The following is a 17,078-nucleotide window of genomic DNA, read 5'->3' as shown; positions in this document are numbered from 1 at the left end:
AAGTTCTTTGATTTACTGTTTATATTGTTTAATTATTGCACTCCTAGTTCTAGAAATCATAAATTCATCGATTGCACTTAGATTAAGGAAGTACTTGCATTCTTGGTGCTTTGAATCCCTTGGAATTGGTTCGACATTTCACTCATATTACAACATTTGTTTTAGGAGCTTTGAAACTCTTAGCATCAAATTGGCGCCGTTGCCGGGGATTTGAAAAATTGATCCCTTTAGTTTGCAATGGGATCCCTTTAGTTTCAAACTAGAGGACCCATGATGCTTCACACTGCCTTGTGCTCTTGGACCTATGGTTTTTGAGAGATGTCTCTGCGATTTGGGAGCTAGTGTCAGCTTGATGCCTTTGTCAGTTGCAAAGAAGCTTGGTTTCACTCAGTATAAGAAATGTAGACTCTCATTGGTGTTGGCTGATCGTTCAGTGAAGTACCATGTTGGCATCTTGGAAGACCTTCCTCTTATGGTCGGAAACTGTGAAATCCCTACAGATTTTGTGGTACTTGAGATGGGTGAAGAAGCTCAAGATCCCTTAATCCTTGGGAGACCTTTCTTAGCTACAGCTGGAGCTATTGTGAATGTGAAAGAAGGCAAGATTGATCTCCACTTGGGTAAAAGGCACATTCTCCACTTTGACATCAAGGAGGTTATGAAGAAACCAACTGTGCAAGGGCAAATCTTCTACATTGAACAGATGGATGCTCTGGCTGATGAACTCCTTGAAGAGCTATCTCTAGAAGATCCTCTACAGCATGCTTTGACAGTGGAGAAGGAGGCTGAAGTGATTGAGAACCTGGAGAGTACTGCCTATGGGATGATGCTGGATTCACACAAGGGGTTTGAGAGTAAGGATCAGTACGAAGAGCTGCCACAAGTGGTCCATCAAGTAGCTTCAGTGACTCAACAAGAGAACACCCAGCAAGATGACTGGAGCGAGCTTAAGGCACCTAAAGTGGAGCTCAAACCAATCCCCCATGGTGTAAGGTATGCATTCCTTGGCCCTAATGAGACCTATCCTGTCATTGTGAGTAGTGAACTTACTGAACCTGAGCTTGCTGAACTTTTGAAAACACTTAAAAGGTTTAGAAAAGCAATAGGTCACTCGCTTGATGATTGAGCAATGTATGCATTAGTTTGCATCATTTGCACTTTTAGGAGAGTCTAGAGCATATAGGTTGCATTCATTTGCATTGGGAGCAATGATTTAAAATGCCTTGTAGAGAGCACTGTCTAGCCTCGTTTAGTTCATGCGCTTCTCTTGAAAACCTTGTAAGCTTCGTGCCTTGAAAACTCTCCCTGAAACTCAATCTCTTAAGCCAACTACAACCTTGAATGAACTGAATGAACTTAATTTCTTGCTCATGGTTCCTTGTGTGCTAAGTCATGGATATACACACTAGAGTTGTCACGCCTTTTATGCCGATCTTTTTGACAATCTCTAGTGGCAGTCCACTCCCTAAAACCCCCTCCTCCTTTTAAGCCTTCATTGATTGTTGAGTGAGGTCTTTTTCGAAAAGTCTTACATGTGCATAATCTTGAGAGTATTGGGAACGACAATGCTCAGTCTTCATTCTTGCTAGATTGGATACACCATTATCTAGCTATAGGTGGGGGGGGGGGTGAGTGTTGTGAAGTTTGACTTGGGAATTTGAAAATTGAAAGAAAATGATTGAACTCTTGTGCTTAATTGTCTCATTGGGAATTGTATAAAACCTCTAGCTCGAGTTGTGAAAGTCTTGGCCCCCCAAAAATAAAAAAAAATAATAAAACAACAAAGTAAAAAAAAAAAAGAAATAAAGAAATGGGGCTAGCAAAGTGTGAATGAGCTAAGAGGTTGCGTTTTAAAAGTTTAAATATTTCCCTTGATTGAAGAGTTTGTGGATATGTTCTTGAGATTTTTGGGTGAGAGATGTGAGTGGGGTGTACCTTTGGGAATAATTGTGTCACTTGTATGTTTGAAAAAGGGTAGAGCAATGAAGATTGAGCATTGTATGCATTAGTTGATCCATTTCTTAGATATATTATGTGCAATGTCAAGGCTACTTGTTTTGAGAATGAACCACCTTGAAGATAATGAGTTTTGAGCCCCTTGATCACTAGAACAAAAAGCCTTCCCTTACCCAAATGACTTAGACCAATTGACCATTTGCATAGAGCTCTCTTGTTGTATTGCTTAATGAATGTGAGAGTTGGCTGAACTGAATGTGTGAATGAATAATGTTGAGTTAAGATAGGCCTAGGGAAGCTAGAGGATAATAAAAGAGAGTGTGCTTGTGCTTAATTCTTATGTTGAAGCGAGTGCTTGTGTGTTTCTCTTGGCTATGAGCTCCCACTTTCAAACCTCTTCCCCTATGAGTCCTAGAAAGTTCACTTGAGGACAAGTAAAGGAAAAGTTTGGGGGAGTTGATGTCTTGCATATTTCCATTGTTTTATCTTCATATTCGCATGCATTTTGATCATTTAGAATAGGATTTAGGCATGCTTAGGCTGCATTTTGCACGCATGAGTCCTTATCAGGTATTGGAGTACCACCTGGAGCATTTGGGATGCATTGGGAACTCAAAAGAGGCAAAAGGAGTGATTTAGAGACGACCAAGGCCACAGCGACCTCAGTGTAGCGACCCTGGCCACCCGCTGTGAATCACCACATGGAGCGACCTGGGCGCAGCGAGGGGACCAGCTTGCTCGTCTCATCCGCAGCGGTCACTCGGAGCGACCCCTCCTAGTCGCTCCGAACCCGTTTCATCTCGAAGTTAAACATTTCTCAGGGGCATTTTAGTCATTTGTATGCACGTTTTTCTGTTCTAAAACCTAAGTTTAAGTATTGTGTAAGCCACCAGAGGCTAATCTATCTTTTGTTACTTGGTAAACATCAAAACTATTGAAGATCAATCTCTTTTTGGATCATTGATCATTGTTCTTATTTTATTTCTTATTGATTCCTGTTATTTTTTCTCTGTTTATGATCAATCTGAACCTCAATATGGGTTTAAGAATGATCATGAACCTTAGTGAGTAATCCACCATTGAATTCATGGGTTACGAAAATTTAGGGTGATTAAGTTAGTTCTAGGATGTTTTAGTATAAATCAAACCTTATTCCTTGCCTAGGAGAGTATTCATAATGCACCTATTGAGTTGGCCTCTCAAAAGTTGATCTTTAGACATCTCCCACCCACAAGGTGTTCGATGATATGTCTGAGTCAATTCTCCTAAGCTCTTAACACACTTTACCATAGACATTTGTTGTTAAGGGTGTTAAGATAGCCAATAGACTTGTTGTTAATGATTGCTTTTATATTATTCAGCCAAAGACATTTGATGTCTGAAATATGTTAGCAAATGAGCATTCATCTAGACATAGAGTTTGTTTAGGATTGTCTCTAAGCTTAAGGTTGATTAGTTTGATTGATTGTTGCCATCCTTAGTTCGAAGCTTGATCACCCAAGGTCTAAATTTCTATACCCATGAGTTCTCCTTTCTCATAAAAGAAAGTTCTTTAATTTACTGTTTTTATTGTTTAATTATTGCACTCCTAGTTCTAGAAATCATAAATTCATCGATTGCACTTAGATTAAGGAAGTACTTGCATTCTTGGTGCTTTAAATCCCTTGGAATTGGTTCGACATTTCACTCATATTACAACATTTGTTTTAGGAGCTTTGAAACTCCTAGCATCAAATTGGCGCCGTTGCCAAATTCCGAGTTGATTTAAACATTGTGATTTAGTCACTTGCTTGAGACTAAGTCATTTTTCTTTTTCTGTTTACTGATTCTACATTTTCATCCCTCTTTTAATTCCAGGTGTATGAACTTGAGGAGCAAGGGCACATCAGACCTAGTTCCACTTGTACCTGACATCAGAGCACTTGAAAGGGGTATATCCAGACAGAGAAGAGCTCAGCAGGACATTGATATGGATCCACCTGCAAACGGTCAAGGGGTTAACCCTCAGCACCCTCCGCGACCTGCTCGACCGATTGGTACCTATGACCGTCCCAACATCAATGGTCATAGGCTTGGCATCAGAGCCCCAGCTGTGGAGGCTAACAACTTTGAGGTCAAACCAGGACTCCTCAACGTGATCGAGAACAACAAGTATCATGGCTTGGCTGTAGAATACCCATTTGATCACTTGGACAAGTTTGACAGCTACTGTGGTTTGTCAAAGACCAATGGTGTGTCCGAAGATTCTTTCAAACTCAAGCTATTCCCTTTCTCTCTGGGAGATAAGGCACGTCAGTGGGAGAATTCTCTACCTAGCGACTCCATCACCACCTGGGATGACTGCAAGAGAGCATTCTTGGAGAAGTTCTTCTCTACTTCAAGAACTGCTAAGCTAAGAAACGAGATATCCAGTTTCCAGCAGAAGAACTTGGAAGGCTTCAGTGAAGCTTGGGAGAGATTCAAGGGCTACCAAGCTCAGTGTCCACACCATGGTTTCTCCAAAGAGAGCTTGCTGAGCACCTTCTACAGGGGTGCACTTCCTAAGTACAGATCCAGATTGGACACTGCAAGTAATGGGTTCTTCTTGGGGAGAACTGAAGCAGATGCAGAGGAGCTGGTTGACAACATGGTGAAGAGTGACGCAGTCTACAGTGGAGACCATGACAGACGAGATAGAACTGATGATAAGCAGACGAGGAAAGAGTTAAAGGCTTTGCAGGATAAGATCGACATTCTGATTGCTGATAAGGCTACACAAGAGCAGCTGAACTTCGTTGGTAACCCAGCCCAAGAAGCACCTCCTGGTGCTAATGAAGTTGATGGTTTGGAAGGTCAAGAAGAACTGTGTTTCATCAACAACAATGGTAGTTGGTACAAGAAGGAGCCAAATTTTCAGTACAACAACTACCAACAGCGATCTTACCCAAACAACCAGCAGAATGGTTACCAGCCTAGGAACAACCAGCAAGGCAACTCTCAGCCTCAGCAGAATCCTCGTCCTGGTTTTCCCAACAAAGGAAACCAATCTTCTCAGCAGCAAGCTCATCCTTCTAGTTCTGCTCCTCAGGCCAGCAGCACATATATTCTACTGAAACAATTCTTGGAGTCTCAAACTAGAAGTGAAAAGCATGTTGGCTATGAGCTCAAGAATCTCCACAACAAGATTGATGGTAGCTACAATGACTCAACAACAAGTTCAAGGACTTGGAGAACCAGTTTGCTTCCTTGACTACTCACCAAAACCGCCAGCAGGGTTCTCTACCTGGAAAACCTGAGCAGAACCCCAAAGAAACAATGAAGGTTGTTACTCTTAGGAGTGGCAAACAGTTGCCTCCTCCAACTCTCACCAAGGATGCTGAGAAACAAGGTGAGGGGGTAGCCATCAACATTGATGATGAGGTTGTGATTGTGAATGAGAAGATCAATGGTGAAATCTTAGAGAAGATTGTGGAAGCCAAAGGCAAAGGAAAGGTGGGAGAAGAGAAGCAAACAGTGAAAGATGGACAAGCTGCGGCTCCAGCAACTGAGAATCCTTTTGTTCCCCCTCCTTATGAGCCCAAACTTCCATTCCCTGGAAGGTTCAAGAAGCAGCTGCTGGAGAAGTACAAAGCCTTGTTTGAGAAGCAGATGAGTGAAGTTCAGATCACAATGGCCATCATTGATGCTTTCATGTTGGTTCCTCAATACAGCAAGTTCCTCAAAGATGCTGTAGCTGCAAAGAAGAAAGAGATGCAGGGTATGATGATTCTCACTCATGAGTACAATGCCATCATCCAGAGGCTTGATGTTCCAAAGAAACTAGAGGACCCAGGATGCTTCACACTGCCTTGTGCTCTTGGACCTATGGTTTTTGAGAGATGTCTCTGCGATTTGGGAGCTAGTGTCAGTTTGATGCCTTTGTCAGTTGCAAAGAAGCTTGGTTGCACTCAGTATAAGAAGTGTAGACTCTCATTGGTGTTGGCTGATCGTTCAGTGAAGTACCCTATTGGCATCTTGGAAGACCTTCCTCTTATGGTCGGAAACTGTGAAATCCCTACAGATTTTGTGGTACTTGAGATGGGTGAAGAAGCTCAAGATCCCTTAATCCTTGGGAGACATTTCTTAGCTACAGCTGGAGTTATTGTGAATGTGAAAGAAGGCAAGATTGATCTCCACTTGGGTAAAAGGCACATTCTCCACTTTGACATCAAGGAGGTTATGAAGAAGCCAACTGTGCAAGGGCAAATCTTCTACATTGAACAGATGGATGCTCTGGCTGATGAACTCCTTGAAGAGCTATCTCTAAAAGATCCTCTACAGCATGCTTTGACAGTGGAGAAGGAGGCTGAAGTGATTGAGAACCTGGAGAGTACTGCCTATGGGATGATGCTGGATTCACACAAGGGGTTTGAGAGTAAGGATCAGTACGAAGAGCTGCCACAAGTGGTCCATCAAGTAGCTTCAGTGACTCAACAAGAGAACACCCAGCAAGATGACTGGAGCGAGCTTAAGGCACCTAAGGTGGAGCTCAAACCACTCCCCCATGGTGTAAGGTATGCATTCCTTGGCCCTAATGAGACCTATCCTGTCATTGTGAGTAGTGAACTTACTGAATCTGAGCTTGCTGAACTTTTGAAAACACTTAAAAGGTTTAGAAAAGCAATAGGTTACTCACTTGATGATATTAAAGGGATTTCACCCACTTTGTGCATGCACATGATACATCTTGAGGATGAATCAATGACTTCTATCGAGCATCAAAGAAGGTTAAATCCTAACCTGAAGGATGTTGTAAAGAAGGAGATTCTTAAACTCTTAGATGCTGGTGTGATTTACCCTATTTTAGATTCTAAATGGGTATCTCCTGTGCATGTGGTTCCAAAGAAGGGTGGGATCACTGTGGTGAAAAATGATAAGGATGAATTAATACCCACAAGAACCATCACAGGACATAGAATGTGCATTGATACCGAAATCTGAACTCTGCATCTAGAAAAGATCACTTTCCATTGCCATTTATTGATCAGATGCTTGAGAGGCTTGCAAATCATTCATTCTATTGTTTTCTTGACGGGTATTCAGGGTTCTTCCAAATACCCATACATCCCAATGATCAAGAGAAAACGACATTCACATGCCCCTATGGTACCTTTGCTTATCGAAGGATGCCATTTGGGTTGTGCAGTGCTCCAGCCACCTTTCAAAGGTTCATGATGTCGATTTTCTCTGATCTTATTGAGGATGTTGTGGAGGTGTTTATGGATGACTTCTCTGTCTACGGATCTTTGTTTTCTGCTTGTTTGTCTAATTTGTGCAGGGTCCTACAGAGATGTGAAGACACCAACCTTGTGCTCAACTGGGAGAAGTGTCACTTCATGGTTAAGGAAGGGATTGTTCTTGGATACAAGATATCAGAGAAGGGAATTGAGGTAGACAAAGCAAAGATTGATGTGATGGTCAGTTTGGCTCCCCCGAAGACAGTGAAAGACATCAGGAGCTTCTTGGGGCATGCTGGTTTCTATAGAAGGTTCATTTAGGACTTCTCCAAGATCGCCAGACCACTCACTAGACTCTTATGCAAGGAAGAGATCTTTCTCTTTGGTAAGGAATGTCTAGAAGCTTTCAAGAAGTTGAAGAATGAGCTTGTAAATGCTCCCATTGTCCAGCCACCAGATTGGAGTCTACCCTTTGAGATCATGTGTGATGCTAGTGACTATGCTGTGGGAGCTGTCTTGGGCCAGAAGAAAGATGGCAAGACTCATGTAATCTACTATGCGAGCCAAACCTTGAATGATGCTCAGATGAAGTATGCCACAACTGAGAAGGAGATGATAGCCATTGTATTTGCATTTGAGAAGTTCAGAAGCTACTTGGTGGGGTCTAAAGTAATTGTCTACACAGATCATGCAGCTTTGAGACACCTTTTGGCCAAGAAAGATGCAAAACCCAGGCTTTTGAGATGGATCCTTTTGCTCCAAGAGTTTGATTTGGAGATTAGAGATAAGCCAGGAGTTGAGAATGGTGTAGCTGATCACTTGTCTAGACTAAAAATAGAATGTGGCGTTCCTATCGATGAGGGACTTCCAGAAGAGCAGATCATGGCTATTGGAGCAGTGATGGCAGCTTGTGAGACTGGTTGAAAGCTTGAAGAGGTTAAAGCTACTGAAGAGAAGGAACCTTGGTATGCTGATTTGGTGAACTACTTAGCCACAGGAAAAGAACCTTTGAATCTTGTGGGCTATGCCAAGAAGAAGTTCTTCAAAGATGTGAAGAGATACTATTGGGACGAGCCTTACCTCTACATTCTCTGCAAAGATCAGCTCTACAGAAGAGTGGTTGCCAATGAAGAAGTTGAAGGGATCCTTACACACTGTCATGGATCGTCTTATGGAGGTCACTTTGCCACCTTCAAGACTGTTGCAAAAGTGCTACAAGCAGGATTCTGGTGGCCACACATGTTCAAGGATACACAAAATTTTGTTTTGAGGTGTGATTCATGCCAAAGAAGAGGAAACATTACCAAGAGGAATGAGATGCCTCAGAATCCTATCCTTAAAGTTGAAGTGTTTGACGTGTGGGGTATTGACTTTATGGGACCATTCCCATCATCTCATGGCAACAAATACATCCTTGTGGCTGTTGATTATGTTTCAAAATGGGTGGAAGCCATAGCAAGTCCCACCAATGATGCTAAGGTGGTAACCAAGATGTTCAAGAGTGTCATCTTTCCAAGGTTTGGAGTCCCAAGGGTTGTGATCAGTGATGGAGGCTCTCACTTCATCAACAAACTGATTGAAGGACTTCTCAAGAAGAAGGGTGTGAAGCATAAGGTAGCAACTCCTTACCATCCTCAGACAAGTGGTCAGGTTGAGGTTTCTAACAGAGAGATCAAGTCCATTTTGGAGAAGATTGTGGGGATTACAAGGAATGATTGGTCTACTAAACTTGATGATGCACTTTGGACTTATAGGACAGCTTACAAGACACCTTTGGGAACCACACCTTTCAACCTTGTGTATGGGAAGTCTTGTCATCTGCCAGTGGAGCTTGAGTACAAGGCACTATGGGCAGTGAAGTTGCTGAACTTTGACATCAAGAGTGCCAAGGAGAAGAGACTTTTTCAGCTCCATGAACTTGATGAGATAAGGATGGATGCTTTTGAGAATTCAAGGATCTACAAGGAAAAGACCAAGGCTTTCCATGATAAGAGCATTCTGAAAAGAGAGTTCAAGGAAGGAGACCAAGTTCTTCTTTACAACTCTAGGCTGAAGTTGTTTCCTTGAAAGCTCAAGTCAAGGTGGTCCGGTCCATTCAAGGTCAAGGAGATCAGACCTTATTGGGCTATTGTTTTGTGGGGTACTGATGGAAGAGACTTCACAGTCAACGGGCAAAGAGTTAAGCTCTACATGGCTACATCACCAAAGGAAGTTGGAGTCTCAACTCCACTTTCTGATCCCACCCCAGCCTAACCCCGAAGGAGTTAAAGTCAAGCTAGAGACTTAAAACAAGCTCACTTGGGAGGAAGTCTCATGCCTATCATTGCACATATTGCATTTCTATTCCTATTTTCAATAATTTTTATCATGTTTTCATCTAAAAAAAAAAAAAAAAAATCGTGAACAGTGTTGCAGGTGCAGAGCGACCCAGGAGCAGCGGGTAGCACAGGCCGCTCCCATCCGGAGCGACCGGACCACAGCGGCTCGAGTAGCTCGCTCGTTTTTTTTGTCGCACCCGGAGCGGCCCTCCTCAGCGGGTCTACCCAGTCGCTCCGCATCCCGGTTGAGGTAAGTGTTCTAATTTTAATCCCGGTTCACTCTAATTGAACCGATCCTACCCACCCTAACCGAACCAACCCGACCCTAGACCTACCCAACTCTCCCCCACGACATCTTCTTCCTCACTCTCATCCCTCCCCCAACTCACAAACTCTCTCAACCTCTCACCACTCCAAACCCCATATCTCACTCAAATCTTCACCAAATCACCTCATTCTTTCACTCAAATCCAAGCTTTCGCCCCTGTAGTCTACTTCCCTACACCTATTCACCTTTTCCATCCATCCAAAGCAAGGTATTGTGTTCTTGCAACCAATTTCGTAAGTCCATGAACCCTAGATTTTCAAAATCAAATTTTTGGCTTTTTCTTGCTTGATTATGGTGAAATAGACTAGGGAAAGCTTATATATTAAGTTGGGTTGTTGATTCCATGGTGAAACTGAGTTGAAATTGAACTTTTGCAAATTAAGGTTCATGGATTTGGGGATTTTCGAATTTGTGATTCTTGCTTCATTCAACTTACTCCTCTCCAAGTTTGTCTTGTGTTCAGGTACAATGACTAAGACAACCAAGACATCAAGGGAGATTAAGGAGCAAGCCGCTCGAGGGAAAGCACCCACATCTGGCTCCGGAATACAGTTGACACAGAGGTAAGCAGCGGCAGCTGAAAAGAAAAAGTTGGCAGAGGAGAAGAGAGCGGGAAAGAGTGTGGCAGTTCCTGAGATTGCAGAAAGCGATTCTGAAAGTGCAGACGAGCCTGCTCCACCAAAGAAGGCCAAAAAGTCTCAGGGAAAAGAAGATGCGGTCGAAAGGGACATGGAAAAGAAGCCAACTGTTGAGCAACTCTATCACCATCTGAAGAATGAGATAACTTGGCTGCCAACGAGGTTTGCAGATGTTCAGTTGCTGAGACAGCTGGGTCTTGAAGCTGATATCGAGGCAATGATGGCTCACTTGAAGATGCCCAAGCTTCACACCATGGCTTATCCTCTCTACAAAGATGTCTCATGCCAGTTCCTCTCCTCCCTCTTCATCACTGTTCACAAAACTAAGCACGCAAAGGAAGGATGGGGAAAAATCGCCTTCACAGTGCACGGGAGAAGTTACACCATGAGCTTCAAGGAAATAGAGCGAGTGATGGGTTTTCCAGATTTGCAGTACTCTTTTCCTGAAAAGACCAACGACCTCCCCCAGAAGCTTTGGAAACTGATCAGTGGAAAAGAACGCGCTACTGGAAAAGACAAGAACTCTCATATCAGGCATCTCTCAGTGCGTTATCTACACAGGCTACTGGTCCATATCTTCTACCCATGAAAGGAAGTTGGCACCATCACTGATGAAGACATGTACCTCTTCTTCCCAGCCATTAAGCCCTATGCCACACACACGCAGCTCCCTTTCTCCATGGAGCTCTACTCAGAGGTTAGATGGGTCAGGTTCTTTGTGGGACGTCTTCGGTGATGTTAGGAGTTTTGAGCTCCTAAGTGAAATGATAGTATAGTGGTAGTAAGTTGTCGAACCAATTCTGAGGTTCAAATGCAGAGAGAATGCAAGTATTTGCCTAATCTAAGTGCAGCCAGTGATTTGATGATTTCTAAACTAATGATTTAAGCTAAAGCAAAGCAATAAAATGATACTTTTAAACTATTGGAAATGAGAACTCATGGGTATAGGGATTTCAGACATTGGGTGATCAAGTTTCGAACTAAGGATGACAAATGAATTAATCAAACTATTAACCTTAAGCCTAGACACAATTCTAAGCAAGCTCTATGTCTAGATGAATGCTCATTTGCTAACATGCCTCAAACATCAAATGTCTTTGGTTGAATAACATGCAAGCAATCATTACTAACAAGTCTATTAGCTATCTTAGCATCTTTAACAACAAATCTCTTTGGCAAAGTACACTAAAAGCCTAGGAGAGTTGACTCAGGCATTTCATCAAACACCTGTCGGGTGAGAAATGCCTAGAGATCACCCTTTGAGTGGCCTACTCAAATGATGCATTAAGATCACTCTACTATGCAAGGAACAAGTATGATCTAAACCTAAAACATCCTAGAACTAGCCTAATCACCCTTAATCACCCTAACCCATGAATCCAAAAGGTGATTACTCACTAATCTCCATGATTCCTCTTAAACCCATGGTGGATTTCAGATGAATCATATAGAGAACTAGAAAAGAAAATCACAAGAACACAAGAACAATCAAATCAAAAGAGAACTTTCTTGAGAGAGTTTTGTGTATTCAATAGAAAAAAGATAGATTGCCAAATGGTGGCTACATAGTACTTAAATATTAGGTTTTCCAAGTGCAAAAACGTGCACAACAATTGCAAAAAGGTCCTTGAAAAATAATAAAATCGTGCAGCAAATAACGTGGAGCGACCCCAGAGAATCGCTCCAGCACGTCGCTCTGGCTTCGGGAGCGACCTCGGGTGGTCGCTCCGAGGGGTCGCTCTGACCTTGTTTCTTCGTGTCTCCGAGTGATGAGAACGCGAGCGACTTGGAGTTATCGCTCTGGGAAGGTCGCTCTGAGAGGTGGGGCACAGCGACTCCGTAGGATCGCTCCGGTAAGGTCGCTACAGTGCTTTGCTCGTCCAATGATCACCTTTTTCACCTCTTTTGAGCTCCAAACACATCCAAATGTCTCCAATAACTTCACTTGGCACTCCAGTACCTAATAGAGACTTATGCATGCAAAATGCAACCTAAACATGTCTAAATCCTATTCTATATGATGAAAATGCATATGAATGAATAGCTAAAACAATGCAAATATGCAAGATATCAACTCCCCCACACTAGTCCTTTACTTGTCCACAAGTAAACTTTCAAGAACCAAGGAGAAGAGGTGTGAAAATGGGGACTCACAATCAAAAGAAACTCTTCTTAGTTCTCAACCTAACAACCTTGCATAATCATACCAAATAGCAAGAGCAAAGATTTTATCCATCTCTAACTTCTCTAGGCCTATCTCAGCTCCTTCGATCTCTACACTCATTAATCATGCATCTACAAACCACAAATCCACATCTCTCTAACATTTATGAAGCAAACTCAATAGACATCTCACAAATGGTCAACTGGTCCAAGTCATTTGGTTTGGTAAGACAAAGGCTTTAATGCAAGTGAAATCAGAGGTTCAAAATGATCTTTTAAGGTGGTTTACTCTCGAAACAAAGTAGCTTTGACATTACACATAATATATCTAAGAAAGGGATCAACTCATGCATACAATGCTCAATCTCCATTGTTCTACCCTTTCCCAAACACACAAGATATTCAATTATTCCTCAATGTCAAACCCAACTCATATCTCTCACCAAAAGATCCCAAGAACATTTTTTTTCACATCAGACTCTTTCTTTTTGAAATCAATAAGGGATTTTCACAATTTTAAAGCAAATCTGAGCTCCTAACAACTTTGCTAGCCCCCTTTTTATTCTCTTTTAAATATTTTTTTTTTTTATATATATTTTTTTTTATATATTTGGGGGCCACGACTTTTCACAATAAGAGCTAGATACTTCTTCACTTATCCCAAAAAAACTAATCATTTAAGCACAAAGAGTCAAACCTTTCATATTCCCAAATCACACAACACTCACCCCCTTCCTATAGCTAGACAATAGAGTGACTAATCTAGCAAGAATGGAGACTAAGCATTGTCGTTCCCAATACTCTCAACATTATGCACATGTAAAGCTTTCCAAAGAGGCCTCACTCAACAAATAATGATGGTTTAAAAATGAGGTATGAGTTTTGGGAGTGGAGTAGCACTTGAGTTTGTCAAAAAGATTGGTAAAACAGATGGGACAACTCAAGTGTGTATATCCATGACTTAGTACACAAGGGACCATATGCAAGAGACATTAAAACAGGAGCTTGCTTCAAAGAGAGAGTATCAACAGTCAAATGAGTTTCAAGAGGAGCATTCAAGGCGCGAAGTTTACAAGCTTTCCAAAGGGTGCTCAAGCTACTTGTCATGATTACAAAGGTCAACTAATTCAGTACTTAGCATGAGCTCTTTACAAGGTTGAAATCCCCCTAATGCATGAATGCAAACTATATGCTTCTAGACTCAATCCTAAAAATGCAAATGATGCAACTAAATGATTCTTTTTGTGTTTTTCAAATTTTTTTATTTTTTTGGATTTTTCTATGCAAATAAGAATGTAATATGCAATGCATGAGACTCAAAATCATGAAAACAAACATGATCAAATACTTGGTACCTCCCCCACACTTAAATCACACAGTCTCTGTGTGAGTGAGGTACCCAACGGAAATGTAAAATGCAAAGAAAAACTGGGAGAAAGGAGGTTTCCAGTTACCTGAGACGGGAGCGAGGTGGAAGGGTCGCTGCGGCAGGTCGCTCCTAGCTGGAGCGACCTCATGACATCGCTGCGGAGACCTCGCTCCACGGTCAGTTTCGCTCCGGAGGACACGAGCGACTTCTAGGGGTCGCTGTGGGCAAGTCGCTCCCAGCTGGAGCGACTTCTCTTCCTCGCTCCATGACCTCGCCCTGATGTCCGATTTTCTGCTCTACACCTGCACACAACTTCATTTTCCCATTGTTTTATGCAGTATGATGAAATGTAAATACTAATGCAATATATACAAGGATACTCATGGGACTTCCTCCCAAGTGAGCTTGTTTTAAGTCTCTAGCTTGACTTTGCCTCCTTTGGATCAGGCTGGACTAGGTGCAGAAAGTGGAGTTGACACCCCATCTTCCTCAGGTGGTAGCTCATCAAAGTGATCATCAGCAGGAGGAGGATTCATCTCTTCAATGGTGAAGGCTTGTCCAAATACAGTGGGGTTCCTCATCTTCTCCTTGATGTCAAAGTGGAGGATGTTCTCCTTGCCCAAATGGAGGTCAATCTTCCCTTCCTTCACATTCACAATAGCTCCTGCTGTAGCTAAGAATGGTCTTCCAAGAATCAATGGGTCTTGAGCCTCCTCACCCATTTCAAGCACCACAAAATCTGTAGGTATCTCATACCTTCCAATCTTCACAGGGAGGTTCTCTAGGATGCCCACAGGGTACTTCACTGAACGATCAGCCAACACCAGAGAGAGTCTACACTTCTTGTAGTGAGTGAAGCCAAGCTTCTTTGACACAGACAAAGGCATCAAGCTGACACTAGCTCCTAAATCGCAGAGACACTTCTCAAACACCATAGGTCCAAGAGCACAAGGTAGTGTGAAGCATCCTGGATCCTCTAGCTTCTCTGGAGCATCTAGCCTCTGAATGATGACATTGCACTCATGACTCAGAACCATCATGCCCTCCATCTCCTTCTTCTTAGCAGCTACAACATCTTTCAGGAGTTTGCTGTATTGAGGAATCAGCATGAAAGCATCAATGATGGGCGTTGTAACCTGAGCTTCACTCATCTGCTTCTCAAACAAAGCCTTGTACTTCTGTAGCAGCTGCTTCTTGAATCTACCAGGCAATGGAAGCTTTAGTTCATAGAGTGGGGGAACAGGAGAGCTCTCACTTGCTGGAGCAGCAGATTCACCATATTTTGTTGTTTTCTTCTCTTCTCCAACCTTTCCTTTACCCTTGGCTTTCACAATCTTCTCCAAGATCTCAGCATCTGTCTTCTCATCAACAATGACCACTTCATCATCTAGGTTGATGGCCACCTCCTCACCTTGTTTCTCAGCATCCTTGGTGAGGGTTACAGGAGTCAACTGCTTACCACTCCTAAGTGTGACAGCTTTTGCTTCCTTGGGGTTTTGATCTGACTTTCCAGGTAGAGATCCTTGCTGGCGGTTCTTGTGGGAGCTCATGGAAGCAAACTGATTCTCCAAATTCTTGACAGAAGAAGCAAGGTGGAGAATTTGTTGTTGAGCTCATTGTAGCTCCCATCAATCTTGGAGTGAAGGTTCTTCAGCTCATAGCCCACATGCTTCTCACTTCTAGTCTGAGACTCCAAGATCTGTTTCAGTAAGGCATCAGTGCTGCTCTGTTGAGGGGCAGAGGAGCTAGGAGAGGAGTTTTGCTGAGGCTGATAGTTGCTCTACTGGTTGTTTCGAGGCTGATAACCACTCTGCTGGTTGTTTGAATAGGGCTTCTGTTGGTAGTTGTTGTACTGAAAGTTGGGTTCCTTCTTGTACCAGCTACCATTACTGTTGATGAAGCACAATTCTTCTTGCCCTTCCAAACCCTCAACCTCATTGACAGTAGGAGGTATCTCCTGGCTGGGGTTGCCAACAAAGTTCACCTGCGCTTGTGTGGCCTTATCAGAATTGAGTTTGTCAATCTTCTCCTGAACAGCCTTTATCTCATTCCTTGTTTGATTGTCATCACCTCTGCTGCTCCTGTCATGGTCTCCACTGTAGACTGCATCACTCTTAACCATGTTGTCAACCAGAGCCTCTGCCTCTTCCTCAGTTCTCCCCAAAAAGAACCCATTGCTAGCTGTATCCAGTCTGGCTCTGTACTTAGGAAGAGCACCTCTGTAGAATGTGCTCAGCAAGCTCCCCGGCAACGGCGCCAATTTGATGTTAGGAGTTTTGAGCTCCTAAGTGAAATGATAGTATAGTGGTAGTAAGTTGTCGAACCAATTCTGAGGGATTCAAATGCAGAGAGAATGCAAGTATTTGCCTAATCTAAGTGCAGCCAGTGATTTGATGATTTCTAAACTAATGATTTAAGCTAAAGCAAAGCAATAAAATGATACTTTTAAACTATTGGAAATGAGAACTCATGGGTATAGGGATTTCAGACATTGGGTGATCAAGTTTCGAACTAAGGATGACAAATGAATCAATCAAACTATTAACCTTAAGCCTAGACACAATTCTAAGCAAGCTCTATGTCTAGATGAATGCTCATTTGCTAACATGCCTCAAACATCAAATGTCTTTGGTTGAATAACATGCAAGCAATCATTACTAACAAGTCTATTAGCTATCTTAGCATCTTTAACAACAAATCTCTTTGGCAAAGTACACTAAAAGCCTAGGAGAGTTGACTCAGGCATTTCATCAAACACCTGTCGGGTGAAAAATGCCTAGAGATCACCCTTTGAGTGGCCTACTCAAATGATGCATTAAGATCACTCTACTATGCAAGGAACAAGTATGATCTAAACCTAAAACATCCTAGAACTAGCCTAATCACCCTTAATCACCCTAACCCATGAATCCAAAAGGTGATTACTCACTAATCTCCATGATTCCTCTTAAACCCATGGTGGATTTCAGATGAATCATATAGAGAACTAGAAAAGAAAATCACAAGAACACAAGAACAATCAAATCAAAAGAGAACTTTCTTGAGAGAGTTTTGTGTATTCAATAGAAAAAAGATAGATTGCCAAATGGTGGCTACATAGTACTTAAACAT

The 17,078-nt window shown here is 42.4% G+C and overlaps 1 protein-coding gene and 1 non-coding gene across 2 annotated transcripts; one reads left to right on the top strand and one right to left on the bottom strand.

Annotated features, from left to right (window-relative positions):
* The first annotated feature begins 304 nt into the window (after nt 1-304).
* On the top strand, nt 305-1,126 carry LOC108858309 (uncharacterized). The gene has a single exon (XM_018632260.1). The coding sequence runs from the start codon at nt 305-307 to the stop codon at nt 1,124-1,126; it is 822 nt and encodes a 273-aa protein (XP_018487762.1).
* A 3,219-nt stretch (nt 1,127-4,345) lies between these two features.
* On the bottom strand, nt 4,346-4,452 carry LOC130495428 (small nucleolar RNA R71). Its single transcript, XR_008934697.1, has one exon. It is a non-coding gene; the product is annotated as a small nucleolar RNA R71 (small nucleolar RNA).
* Between the last annotated feature and the right edge of the window lie 12,626 nt (nt 4,453-17,078).

Source organism: Raphanus sativus, chromosome 5, assembly GCF_000801105.2.
Source record: "Raphanus sativus cultivar WK10039 chromosome 5, ASM80110v3, whole genome shotgun sequence".
Classification (NCBI taxonomy): domain Eukaryota; kingdom Viridiplantae; phylum Streptophyta; class Magnoliopsida; order Brassicales; family Brassicaceae; genus Raphanus; species Raphanus sativus.
The sequence above is the reverse complement of the archived record's forward strand: the minus strand, read 5'-3'. Positions and strand labels throughout refer to the sequence as shown.